The sequence below is a fragment of the Neopsephotus bourkii genome, unplaced genomic scaffold, assembly GCF_033783945.1.
Source record: "Neopsephotus bourkii isolate Nb327-2 ecotype Australia unplaced genomic scaffold, CSIRO-AGI_Nbou_v1 NB_533, whole genome shotgun sequence".
In the NCBI taxonomy this organism is placed as follows: Eukaryota; Metazoa; Chordata; class Aves; order Psittaciformes; family Psittacidae; genus Neopsephotus; species Neopsephotus bourkii.
This window is the reverse complement of record NW_026901034.1, coordinates 1,027,052-1,039,397: the sequence shown is the minus strand read 5'-3', so window position 1 is coordinate 1,039,397 and position 12,346 is coordinate 1,027,052. Positions and strand designations below refer to the sequence as shown.

General features: G+C 52.7%; 2 protein-coding genes across 6 annotated transcripts in view; both read right to left on the bottom strand.

The window, feature by feature from the left end:
* Positions 1 to 93: 93 nt before the first annotated feature.
* On the bottom strand, positions 94 to 2,085 carry LOC133210898 (nucleoside diphosphate kinase, mitochondrial). The gene is made up of 5 exons (XM_061350728.1): positions 1,942 to 2,085; positions 736 to 866; positions 515 to 616; positions 331 to 443; positions 94 to 245 (listed from the first exon to the last, which is right to left on the bottom strand). Exons 1-5 carry the CDS (start codon positions 2,030 to 2,032, stop codon positions 125 to 127), a joined length of 558 nt encoding a protein of 185 aa, XP_061206712.1. The 5' UTR covers positions 2,033 to 2,085; the 3' UTR covers positions 94 to 124.
* A 2,770-nt stretch (positions 2,086 to 4,855) lies between these two features.
* The window catches only part of XPO6 (exportin 6), a 56,639-nt gene continuing 49,148 nt past the window's right edge, over positions 4,856 to 12,346 (bottom strand). For 4 of the 5 annotated variants that reach the window (XM_061350703.1, XM_061350704.1, XM_061350706.1 and 1 more), the window contains exons 18-24: positions 11,562 to 11,717; positions 10,050 to 10,164; positions 9,385 to 9,556; positions 8,791 to 8,952; positions 7,420 to 7,518; positions 6,252 to 6,482; positions 4,856 to 5,585 (exon numbers count right to left, since the gene is read on the bottom strand). In XM_061350703.1, coding sequence (XP_061206687.1) covers positions 5,484 to 5,585; positions 6,252 to 6,482; positions 7,420 to 7,518; positions 8,791 to 8,952; positions 9,385 to 9,556; positions 10,050 to 10,164; positions 11,562 to 11,717 — 1,037 coding nt within the window. In that variant the 3' untranslated portion in view covers positions 4,856 to 5,483. The remainder of the gene's footprint in view (positions 5,586 to 6,251; positions 6,483 to 7,419; positions 7,519 to 8,790; positions 8,953 to 9,384; positions 9,557 to 10,049; positions 10,165 to 11,561; positions 11,718 to 12,346) is intronic. The other variant, XM_061350708.1, reaches the window with a different exon arrangement.

The window sequence follows — 12,346 nt, the reverse complement described above, 5'->3', positions numbered from 1 at the left end:
TATCACCCCAGTCTCCCAGTGACATCCCAGTGCCCCCAGAGCTTTCCACTACGGCCCCAGTGGCAACCCAAGGGAGGAGACCGGAGCCTAGGCTGGAGGCACTGGTGTTTATTGAAGGGCTGCCCTATGGCCCATAGGTGTAGTCCTGGTCTCTGCTCTCCCAGGCCACCAGCTCATCCCTCTGGAACCAGAAGCTGATCTCCCGCTGGGCCGTCTCCACCGAGTCACTGGCATGAACAACGTTCCTGTATGGAATGAAGCCAGAGCCAAGAGCAGGGGATGCCATGTCCGGCCCCGCTATCTGCCCTGCATAGGCCATGAGGTCACTACCTGCTGACATGCATGCTGAGGTCCCCCCGGATGGTCCCTGCTGCCGCTATCGCCGAGTCTGTGTCCCCCACCATGGCCCGCGTGGATCTGACCACGTTGTAGCCCTCCCACACCTATGGGACACGGCACACCTGAGCCCCCCACACCCCACCAGGCCCCCCGAGCCCCACATCGCAGCCCTTACCATGGCCACCAGCGGCCCCGAGGTCATGTAGGCAAGGAGTGCGGGGTAGAAGGGCTTCTGCAGCAGCTGCTGGTAGTGCTTGTCCAGGAGACCCCTGTCTGCCTGACGGCAGTGTGGGGGCACAGTGGGGACACAGGGCCAGTGTTCCTCACTGACACCCCTGTCCCAGCACCTCCTGAGCCAGGCTGCGTGGGGGGACGGGTGGCAGCTTCAGTGGGTACCTGGAGCAGCTTCATGGCCACCAGCTTGAAGCCGCGCCGCTCAAAGCGCTGGATGACCGTCCCCACCAGCCGCCGCTGCACCGCGTCCGGCTTCACCAGCACCAGCGTCTTCTCCTGCAGCTCTGGGGGGGCTGGACAGGGACCGAGGGACCAATGTCACCACCAGATGGGGGGCACGGGCAGGGGACATGGCAGCAGCACCCCAAGCTGCCCATGGAGTACCAGAGACTGCTGCTCCACAACTGCTGAGGCAGGGTGAACCTGTCCCCATCCCAAGGCCGTGTCCCCCTGGACAAGCTGTGCCTCACAAGGACCCAAGGGACATGCTGGAAAGCCTTGACAGGCACTTGGGGACACGTCCATGGCCAAGAAACACCCTTCAGCCCAGCGTGGGATGGGCTGGCTCTGGTTCTGAGACACTGTGTCCTTGTGCTGGTGCTGCCAGCATCACCCTGTGTGCCATCGCTGCTGGACCATGGGATGGCAGGCTCTGGCTTCACTATCACCCCTTCACCACACTGGAGCCATGTTGGCAGGAGGGGACACAAGTCCCCCAGCGGACTGCATCCCACCCATTGGAGGTGTGGAGGGGACAGGAAAAAGAGGAAGGGAGAGGGACAGAGGACACCAAGCTGGGGTGCTCCGCTGCCAGCCCAGGCTTCGTGCTCCTGTCCTGGACTGCGGGGCTGGGCCGGTGCTGGCGGCACCAACCCCACAAGCCCACCGGCTGCTCTGGTGCTGCTGGACACGGACCAGGCTCACCAGGTTCCCACCTGTCCTCCCATTGCAGCCCTGGGGACACCAAGGCTGGGACCTGCAGGGTGGTGCTGGGGCAGCTCTGCCCCATCCCGGCACACAGGGCTGGGCCAGGAGACCCCAGGAGCAGCTCACGCCACAAAGTGGAGGAGGCCGTGAGCTGCCCACCCTGCCTGGGGCTGCCCTTGGGATGGAGGGACAAGGGGGCACAGGGGGACAACAGGGGGACAGGATGGGGATGGGAGCCCCGAGGGACAGAAGGCTGAGGACAGAGTGGGGACAGAGACCTGGTCCCCAGGGTCAGGACAAGGATGGGGACAGGGTCCCCTAGGGGCAGGGCAGGGATGTGGAATAGGTCCCCGGGGCAGGAGAGGGAAGGGGCTGGGGACAGGGACCGGTCCCCAGGCAGGGATGAGGACGGGGCAGGAGAGGGAAGGGGCCGTGTCTCACCAGAGCCGTAGCAGCGGGGCCCGGGGGGGCGGCTCTGGCCCAGCTGCCCCCGCAGCAGGCCCCGGGACAGGCAGCGCCCCAGGGAGCCCATGGCAGGGCCGGCGGGTCAGACCTGGCAGCGGCGGGGCCCGGCCGCCCCGCGCAGGATTTAAGGGCCCGGCCGAGGCCACGGACTGGTCAGCAGCTTGCCGTGTCCCTCCCCTTAAAGCAGCCGCCGGGACAGGGGCAGCCCCCGGCCCGGAGCACCCTGTAACGGGGCTCTTCAAGGGCTGCCGCAATGAGAGCAGAGCCTGCACCCACCCCATGGGTGACCCTGGGGCAGGGGGAGCCCAGACCCTGCCACAACCCAGCCCTGCTTCGTGTCACATTGCGCAGGCAGTGGGGACAGGGACAGAGGCACCTTCCTTGACCCAACCTCTGCAGAGGGATGGAGAAGAGAGAGGGAAGAAGCAGCGGCGGGCACAGCCCTGCGGGCAGGAAGAGCACGGTGCTCCTCGTCCAGCATCGCCCCAGCTCGGAGTCGCTCTCCTTGGGGCTGAATTAAACCAGTAAGGGAGCTGCGCCCTGCAGGCAGGGGTGTGCGGCCTTCGTGCTCCGGGGTCCGCCCCAGCCCCACGCTGGGAAAGCACACGTTAGAGAGCTATCAAATACCTGCAAGCTTATGGAAAACCCTGCTCAGGCCGAAGCTGTTTTCGATCCTGTGATAATATGAACGGTTGAGGTACATCCCCCACTGCCTACAGTGAAAGTAACAGGGTGGGAGGGGGCACAGCAAGGCCGGAGCTGAGAGTGTTTCCAATGTGCATTTTACTCCTTACTCCCCATCTCCTGTTTCTTTCCTGCCTCCCTGAGGTGTCCCCACACCTGGGACAGCATCTCAGAAACAGCCTGGGGGTGACGGGGGGGCCCAGGCCCTGCTCTACACCATTCCAAAAATGTCGCATGTGGCATCTCTGTGAGCAGAAATGGATCAACAGCTTGTGCAATAGACAGCAGCACCCACCCCACAGAGGTGGGTTGAGGTGGGGAAAGGGTCCTCTCCAGTGCCTATAGTGAGGGTAGAGAGGAAGTGTGTTCTTTATCTGTGCATGCAGAGAGGCTGAAGCCGGGGCTTTGGCCACCTTCCAGCTGCTGCCCTTGATGCAGGGGCAAACATGTACTTTCACCCTCTGTCAACCAGAGGTTTTGCAAGAAGGAAGCACCAGCACCACTGTGGGAGGGCAGCAGTGCCAGCAGCGCATGAAACCCCTACAGCCTCCCACTGAAGGAAACAATGGCCAGGGTAGGAGGTGCAGGGGCTGACACTGTGGGTGAGCAGGGGACAGCTCAGGACACTAGGGCCAGGTTTGGACCCTGAACTGCATCTGCATCCACCTGATGACCAACAGGAAGAACAAGGACTCAAGGTTTCAGGTGCAGATGATGACATTCCAAGAGTTACTCCAAGAACTGCTGCTTTGAGCCATGCGCTGCCAGTGCAGGTTCCTTAAATCATGGAATGGTTTGGGTTGAAGGAACCTTAAAGCCCATCCAGTTCCAACCCCCTGCCACAGGCAGGGACACCTTCCACCAGACCAGGTTGCTCCAAGCCCCGTCCAACCTGGCCTTGAACACTGCCAGGGATGGGGCAGCCACAGCTTCTCTGGGCACCCTGTGCCAGCGCCTCAGCACCCTCACAGGGAAGAGCTTCTGCTAAGAGCTCATCTCAGTCTCCCCTCTGTCAGGTTAAAGCCATTCCCCCTTGGCCTGTCCCTACAGGCCCTTGTCCAAAGCCCCTCTCCAGCTTTATTGTAGCCCCTCTGGGGCTGCTCTCCCCTCCCCACTGGGAGCTGCTCTGCAGTCTCTCTGGAGCCTTCTCTACTCCAGGCTGAACAAGCCCAGCTCTCTTAAGAGTTCCAGCTGCTGGGAGCTTGGTGTCATTCACCTGGAGGAGGTCATATCTCTGCAGCCCAGTGACAGATCATCCATCACCCACCTTCATGTTGGTCTCCAAAGGTCCATGACCTGTGCAGACAGTGGCTGTACCTGGTGAGGCAGGGCTGAACTCCAACTCAAGCTGCTCACTGGAGGGTTTGAAACCCAAACATCAAACTGGTCCCAGTTCAGACAGCCTGGATGTGAGGCTCTGCCTGTACACAGGTTATCCAAACAGCAGACATCTCCAACAGCAAACACAAAAGAGCAGGATGTTTTCCACAAAACTGGAAATAAAAGAGCTATGAAGCAAGTGCTCTTACAGTCCAGCCAGATACATGCACATCCCTGTTGTCCATGTGCAGCATTTCACCCACATCCACATACGTTTATGGTTGAACACCTCCTCCAGGCTTCGCCCTTCACAGTGACCTGTGCTGTCCAAACTATGCAGCTGCCCTGGTAACTGCAGAGAATTAAGACTGATTTAAAGCTCTGCCCTATCTACCTGTCTCGTGGATCCAGGGGAAAAATAAATCCTTCCAAGCTGCATGGTCAGAGATTCACAAGCCCCCAGAACTCTGTTCCTGACTGGGTACTGGGATTTTAACCTTATGCTCAATGCCACTCTCGGGTCAGGCTGGCCAGCAGCTGGCCTTCAGCTCCGGTCTCCTGTGATGCAACACCCTGAATGTTAGATTTCTGCCAGCAGGCAGCTCTTGGATCAATACAGACAATGGTCTGCTGGAGGCAATAAATAGATCACAACAGAAAACACCAGGGAACACAGGTATGAAACACAGTGAGGGGACAGCAGAGAAAAGCCAACACTGATCTGGCAGCAGGCTGGGAGCTGCTGGACTGCATGGGAGCCTTCTGCACCCAGGGCATGGAATGGGTGATGCTGGCCCTCTTGCCTGATCAGGCAGTACAAAACACTCTTTCCTCTAGTGAAATGGCTCAGTGACAGGCCTACAGGGAAACTAAAGCAGGTTACAAGTCCTTTAAAACAACAAAGTAAGCACTTTATTTCCATTAAGCATGTTGTTTTAGTATCACAATGGAATGATGAGAAAACGTTTAAAAAAAACCCCAAAAAAGTCTCTAATCCCCCCTAACAGCGGGAGGTTTTCAAGGCAATTTAAAAACCAAGGAGTGATAGAAGTGCCAAAACAGTCCCAACATCAGGAGACTCCTCCTCCGAGAGCTGGGCAGGGGCAGGAAGGTGGAATGACACGAAGGTACGAATGTCTGAAGTAGTCTTTGGCGCTTCTGCCTCGCATTTGATACGTACATGATCTCTCAAGACAACTCCACAGAAATCTCCGGACGCAACAAAGTGCTACTTTAGTAGAACCAAACCCCAGCAAGGACGTTCCTCTAGCTGAGGTGCCTGGCGGTTGGGCGTTAAGACACATCCTGCAGACAGTGCTGACTCCAGCTGGGGGCCCTTTGGGTTGGGAGAGGAGGGAAAAGAAAGGAAGCGTGGTGCGTGAATCCCAGATGTGCCCATGTGCAAGACACGGCGTCCTGCAGGACTGACAAAACCAGGGAGGAGAAGAGATGGTGGCAAAACGAAACATGGATCTGTTCCCTACAGTGATCAAAACAGGAGTCCAGTGCAGTAACTATAGTTTCACAGTTCCAGGGGGCAAACTGTCGTTGCAGAGCCTGTAGTAACGCAGGTCATTCACCAATCTGTGCACATTCTGGGTAAATGATGGCAGATCCTGGAAAAGATGAAACAACCCATTGGACTGCAAACAGGAAAGCACCTACAAGAAGTGGAAAACACAAAGGAACCGAGGGCCCAACACCCAGCCCCCTTCTGCTGGAGCCTGAGCCCCGGGAACCTGATGTTTGGTGCCCCATGAACAGGGAGAGGACACAGCTCCATCTCCCATGGGAAAGGAAACACTCAACGGAGAAGCAAGCTCCCGCAGATGGAAGCCACAACTTGCTGCACTCCCTTCCATAGGGAGGTTATAGACCCAACCCCTCCCCCATTTGCTTCACACCCATACAGTAGGTTGAAGGAAGTGTGGGCCATTACAGCTACTCTGCTGATGTCTCCACTGCAACCCTCAAACATCTGGCCAGCAGCTGGAGTGAGATTTTGGTGAGGATTTGGGTGACCCACTCTAGAAAATGTCAGTCTGCCTCTATGAAGACTTCCTCCAGGAAGCACATTCCCTGATTCCCACAGCATTCAGCAGAGAGGAGATGGCAGTTCTGCTACCTACAATGAGAACCTTTGGCTACAGGTGCCCAAGTATGGAAGCATTTGGAATAAAACTGCCTAAAAACACCATCCCATACAGCTCATGGCTTCCTGCCACCACGTTCCAGGCATCCTGGGAATACTGATACCCTGCTGCAGTGTCCCCCCTTCTTACCCTGTCCATTTTGAAGTTCCTTCCCAGCACGTTTTTCTGGTTTGAGTCCACACCATCACAGCTGGCCAGGAACTCGGGCAGAAAGGCTGAGTAGAAGCCATCAAAGTCCACTGAGGCCATATTGTACGTGGCAATGCCAATCTCCTCCTGCAACAGGTCATGTGACTTGTGGACAAGCACCTGAAGTAGCACGTTCACAAACTGGAACAGCATGGTTGTCCGGAAGATCTTCTGCACAGCGAGAGGAGAACACAGTTAGGAGTCTTCACACCAGCAGTGCTGCCACAGGAGGTACCACAGCAGCCAGCACATTGCTCCAAAAATACAGGCTCATCAAGGGCAGACCAGACATGGCTGCACAGGACTGCTTCAACTCTTGTGAGCACAGAGATAGTTTCCTGAACCAAGTGGCTACAATAAGCTGGAATAGTATCAGCTTTAAAGTTCACAGCGAGTTTGCCACATTTACCCTTGTACCTGACCCAAGTTTTAAGCAAAGAGCTTCATGTCCCATTCCAACTTGAGCCAGTTTGAGCCCTGCCCTGTGCTTCTGAAAGCCACGACATATGGGGAGCTGCCTGCAGCAGGCAGTTGTTAACATGACAGGCTGTCCTTCAGCTGTGACCACAGATGTGAATTTGAAAGCTCTGCTTTCAGAGCCTGACCAGAAGGGCAAGACCCTGGATTCCAACTTTAATCCATTGTGAATGCAGCTCAGAGATCTAATTAGAGGGTCTGGAGGGTGGGTCCTACATGACACTGATGGAGACAACCACCTGGCACTGACTTGACTGTAAGTATCAGATATGCTGCTACTGACACAGTGAGAATGCTGGAGGGACTTGGGCACAGTCCCACTGATGATCCCAATTCCTGCTTTCTCAAACTGCAGTGTCACTGTGTATGCTCTTTGCTTTCCCTCACTGTCACAGGAAGGAACACATCAAGGCTTTGCTTTGACTAGAGCTGGGATCCCTCCTGTGCTTGCTGCATCAGTTATCAGGGAGGTGGCAATGCCACTGTCACCAGCACCATATCCATCAGGAACACAGAAAGGCTGTGACATAAAAAAAGCTCACCTTCAGTTTCTGAGTAGTTTTAAAAGAGTCTTAGATCAGCACCTGCCTATTACCATGCACATGGTGTACATTGGAGAACCAGGACCCACCTTGTGATACAGCTTCTGCTTGGTGTTCAGCGTCTCCAAGTAGAAGAGATTCTGCTTGAACAGGTGAATGTCAGGTTGCAGGAAGGACTGGCCAAATGCCTACAAACAAAGCAGAATTGAAGGGGTTTGATGTTACAGCATCAGACATGCCACGCAGATCATCATCATTTTCACCCTGACACCAGAACAAGCCCCTGGCAGCCTCTGCTGCTTCTCAGTGTAGCCAGTGAACGTGACAGGCAGTTGTAGGGCAGGAAGCATGAACACCAATAGTACACATGGACAGGTTCTGTTCTCAGTCCAAGCCAAAAGACCAAGGTGACTGCACTAAATCAGAAAGACATCAGAGATGGGAGCTGGGAGGCTGACCTGGGAATTACAGAAGCAGTAAAGAGCCTAGGAGCTAAGTCTGCTGTATCCTGCTAAACTAGTCTGGTTGGCCTGCATAGACTCTGCAATAAAACGCACTGAGAACCTCTGAAACACTGTACAGGTGATGCAGACACAGGGAGTGTGCTCTGTACAGAGACAGGCAGCAGAATTTCACAAGATGCTGCTTCAAGGCATGACGAATGTAGAAGTTCATTTCCCCACACCAACCATTTGTTTAATGGACAAAACCAGGCCAAGTCCCTTCAAGACTGAGCCAGTCCTGGACTCAGATCTCTGGTAGAAAGCATCACACAAGCTATTAATATCCTCAACATAAAACACTGGTTGCATGAAAAGCATTTACAGAACATTAAAGAAGAGCTCTGTATTAAAACAACAGGAACAAAGTAGTAAAACAAGCAGAGTTCAGTATTTTCAACCAGCCTGAAGTTAGTACTGAGATTACCATGTGAAGATCTTCCAAAATGAGGTACTTGGGTGGGTTTGGAAGTGTTACACTGCTACGAGTGAAAGAAAGACGCTTGGACAGCCCTTTGCCTTCTCTATTCCCCAGGCAAAAGCCTACAGGATATTAGCCCACTGACCCTTCTCTACCAGATCCAACGGTACAGCGTAGAACAAGTCCATATAAACCAAAAGACATCTTGGTCTTGGGAAACTTTCCTGCACTGAAGTTTGTCCTAGTGCTAACCATACACTAGTAACAGAAGTAAATGGCTCAGCATTAGTAATTTATTCTTACTGCAGGATGAGGCATGGAAAGGAATTAACATTCCTTCCTCCCTGCCTGCTTCCCTGTGCAGCAAGGCACTGTGCCTTGTGAGCACATCAGCAAGACCACTCTGCTCTCATTTCCAGCTGGTCCTGAAGACAAGACATCACTCAAGACCCCATCACCCACATGTTTAATGCACTGCCACAAGCAGCATATGCTCTGCTGCAGAAAGAGTTCTAGACAAACACAGGAGTAGCTGTTACCTGCATAATGGCACTGAACTGTGCTTCGTTCTCCATCTGCTCTTCTGCTACTCCTCTTTGGACACTAGCCAGCACACTAGATTTGAAGAAGTACCGCCAGTTATGGTGGAGGACCCGGAAAAGCAGCTCGAACAACTCTGCTTTCACATCAGGAGATGAGCGCTAGGAGGAGAAGAGAGTAAGAAGCTCAAAGCAGGCTCCTGTGCTGGAATCCCACCATCCCTGGATCCCACGGCTGGTGGCCACCCCCAGCAGTGCTTTGCAGCCAAGGTGCCAGAGCATCAGAGCATTTCCACCCAAGGCAGGCGCAGAACTCAGCAGCTGTTGGATCATGTTAGAAACACGTCACTGAGTTTTGAGTTTACCTCCTGCTTTGGGCATGTCTGTAATTTTAGCCTCTTTTTTGACAATTCCTGACAAAATCCTCCACCCACACTGCTTCCAATTCCCACTGTCTTGTTAGCCAGTTTTCCCTGCAGCGGGACTGACATTTACAGCTCTTGGACAGCTAAAGGCTTCATTGCTCCCACACCCCCAGCAATGCCTTCCCTTCCAGTCTCTCCCATCCTCCACCTCGTGTGAGAACAGCCCTACCTCCGCAATGATGGGGTAGACCTGCTCCATGCACAGCGAGATGACACTGGGTAGAAATGGTTTGAACACTTGGCCTGGCTCTTGTACCACCACTTGCAGAATCTTCAGGAACTTCTCCACCACCCGACAGCCAGTGCTGCCCTCATGGAGGATGCTCTCTGCCAACTGCTCCCTACGACAGAAACAGTCATGGCACAGGAAGCTTCACAGGGGTCTGCACACTTACTGGAAAGCAGGTAGTGCATCTGAACTTGTTTAATGCAAGCTAAGGAGATGAAGCCACAGAAAGGAACTAGTTTTTGACTGAGGACTGACAGACTCCACTCCAGAATAAGAGCTTAAGTGGTAGAGTTGGGGCACCCTCAGATTTTGGGTAGGAACTAAACAGACAACATGACAGTCCAGTTCAGCATCACACACTTCTAGAAAGTCTGTGGGAGAGCTGAGACTGTGCTGGCATGTGTGATTGATGTGCATGGGCTGGGTCACTTCAGACTTGGAAGCATTTTACTTGGATTTAGTCCTGGAACATAACAGAAGTTTGGACACAGACGGTCTGGATTGGAAACACTACACTCTTCAGGGACAGGGACCTGTTGTTTGAGCCCCTGACTAAGGCAGATCATCCTGAGGGATATAAAGCAGCACCCAACACAGGACAATACCTGGTGAACATGTTTAGGAAGGTCTGTATGATCTGCTCAGTGAAAGGCACTCCCATCTGTACCCTCAGTCCTTGAAACAGAGTGAGGAAGAAACTCAGCATCTCGTCTGTCACATCTAAGAACAGAAAGCAAAAAGAATGTGTTAAGGTAACATTCAAATTCATCAATGAGTGAGATTTGCTCCAGGGAACCCCATTTACTCTAATAAATTTAGCAGGAAGGCCATTAGAAACTGAAATCAACAGCCAGTACTACAGTTTAAAGGTTGTTCATCCGTTTCTGAAAACTGCCGAGGATGACCAATATAGGCAGCACCAAGCAGCTCAGATCAAATACAATACCACCAGGGAGGCCCTTAGTCTGCTCTGCCTACACAGAGTGTGTGGGGAAAGCCCTGGCCATGGTCTGGGCCTACACAGAGTGTGTGGGGAAAGCCCTGGCCATGGTCTGGGGTGATCTCCAGTTGCTCACCACTCGTACAGGGTTAACAGGAAATCCAAAGAAACCCAAAACAGCTCTGCAGCTTGCAGGGGGGAGGGCTGGAGGCACAATCCAGCTTTTTTTTTTCTAGGCAGTAACTGAAAAGATCCATCTAACTTCAACAGTCCTCTGCAGCACATGGTTATGCACTAGCTGAGCGGCACCAGGGCTAATCAGCCCCAACATGCTTTATTGAATAACGAGGGGAAGCTGAACCTGCCCTACTCCTCCTTCACACAGACTTTTATAGCCAATAAACAGCAACGGCATGAGGCTGCAAGCCTGTTCTGAAGACAGCAGTTACTGCAGTCACAGCATCAGCCTGCTGTCTTGGATTTGCTCTGCATCTCAACTTTGTTTTGCCTCCCCCTCGCCTGCTTCACTGAGAAAATCCCACCTAGCTCCCAAAGTTTTCCTGGAACATCATGGTCTTCATGAGAGAAGCTGCTGTAGTCCTGGGCATCTGAGCTACTCTGATGTGATACAAAATGTAAATCACTGGCCGGAAGATTGCCAAGCAATAGTCCTGGTTACATCTTGGGAGCCTTTCCTTTAGAAAGAAAAATAAACCCACATCAGGGGTCTGGAACTAGATGATTTTTAAGGTCCCTTCCAACCAAACCACTCTGTGATTCTGTGATAATTTGACCTAATCTGATAAGATTGTCTCCTCTTTGCTTTCAAGGGTCTGGGGAAAACTTAAGTGGCAAACATAGCTAGACAGGGTATTCTAAAGCTTTTTTTATGTGCTCAGGATCAGCTCCATTTTGTCTCACTGCTGAACACAACACAAGGCACCTCCATCTTCTGGAAATCTGACAAACCTTCATGCCTGTATCCTAGATGGCAGAGATCTCCCTTTTCTGTTCCAGTCCAGCCCAGCCCACCCAGTACAACCTCAGTTTACACTTAGTCACAGAAAGCCCACACACTTCACATGACCACCACCATGATTCTATGCTGATGCATTCTGGGTGTCATCAGTAGGTCATGAAGCTACTCACAGCATTAAAACCTGTCCTATGGTTATACCTGACTGATGAATGAAAGCTGGGAAGAGGGCTAGTGAGACCTGCACGGATTCTTGCAGCGACTGATAACAGATCTGTCGAGACTTGGTGGATTCTCCAGAGATACTTCCTACAATATCTTCTAAAACGCTGAGTGTCTGATGGATGATCACTTTGGCTGGAAAATAAGAGAGGTGATACTTCCTGCATGTGTCAACACTACTCAAGAGGCAAGAAATGAAGTTCACAAACAGAGCAACTAAAAAAACCCTACATCGCAGCACATACACCACATCCAGGTTGGAGTCAAAGATGTTTCCAAGTGCATGCTCATATTTTGAATTGGTTTTATTTGGTCACTGTGGCTACTTGCTTTCTGTTATACAGGTTTGCTGCTCTACAGATGCATCCACTGCTCAGCTGCTCAGGTGCAGAGGCGGAGGGGAGCTGTAGACAATATTATTACCAATATGCTAATGCTACAGAAACACTAACCAAGAAAAACAGCACATTATGACAGGCAGATATACTGAAGATTTCTATTTCTGAAATAACAGCTGGAGTGATACACTATCACTATAAACTAACCCAAATGCTGGGAGACCTTAACTGGCTCGGTTCCTCCCATGTGAGCAGTCTCTGATACCCTTCTCATGAGGAGCAAACCGCTACCATGCTCCCTCCCCACACACAGCTGACCAGCACACCACGTTGGGCAGAAGCCGTCACACTGCATACTTACAAGCAATAGTTTGAAATTGATTCTCAAAAATAAAATCCAACCAAAAACCTCCCAGACATCTCCCA

What these genes read in the sequence shown, in the direction of transcription:
- LOC133210898 (XM_061350728.1), bottom strand. Translation starts at nt 2,032, where the DNA reads ATGGGCTCCCTGGGGCGCTGCCTGTCCCGGGGCCTGCTGCGGGGGCAG. An exon ending in CGGGGCCGCTGGTGGCCATG is followed by an intron (nt 444 to 514) that starts GTAAGGGCTGCG and finishes CGTGTCCCATAG; the next exon opens with GTGTGGGAGGGCTACAACGT. An exon ending in CTCAGCATGCATGTCAGCAG is followed by an intron (nt 246 to 330) that starts GTAGTGACCTCA and finishes CATTCCATACAG; the next exon opens with GAACGTTGTTCATGCCAGTG.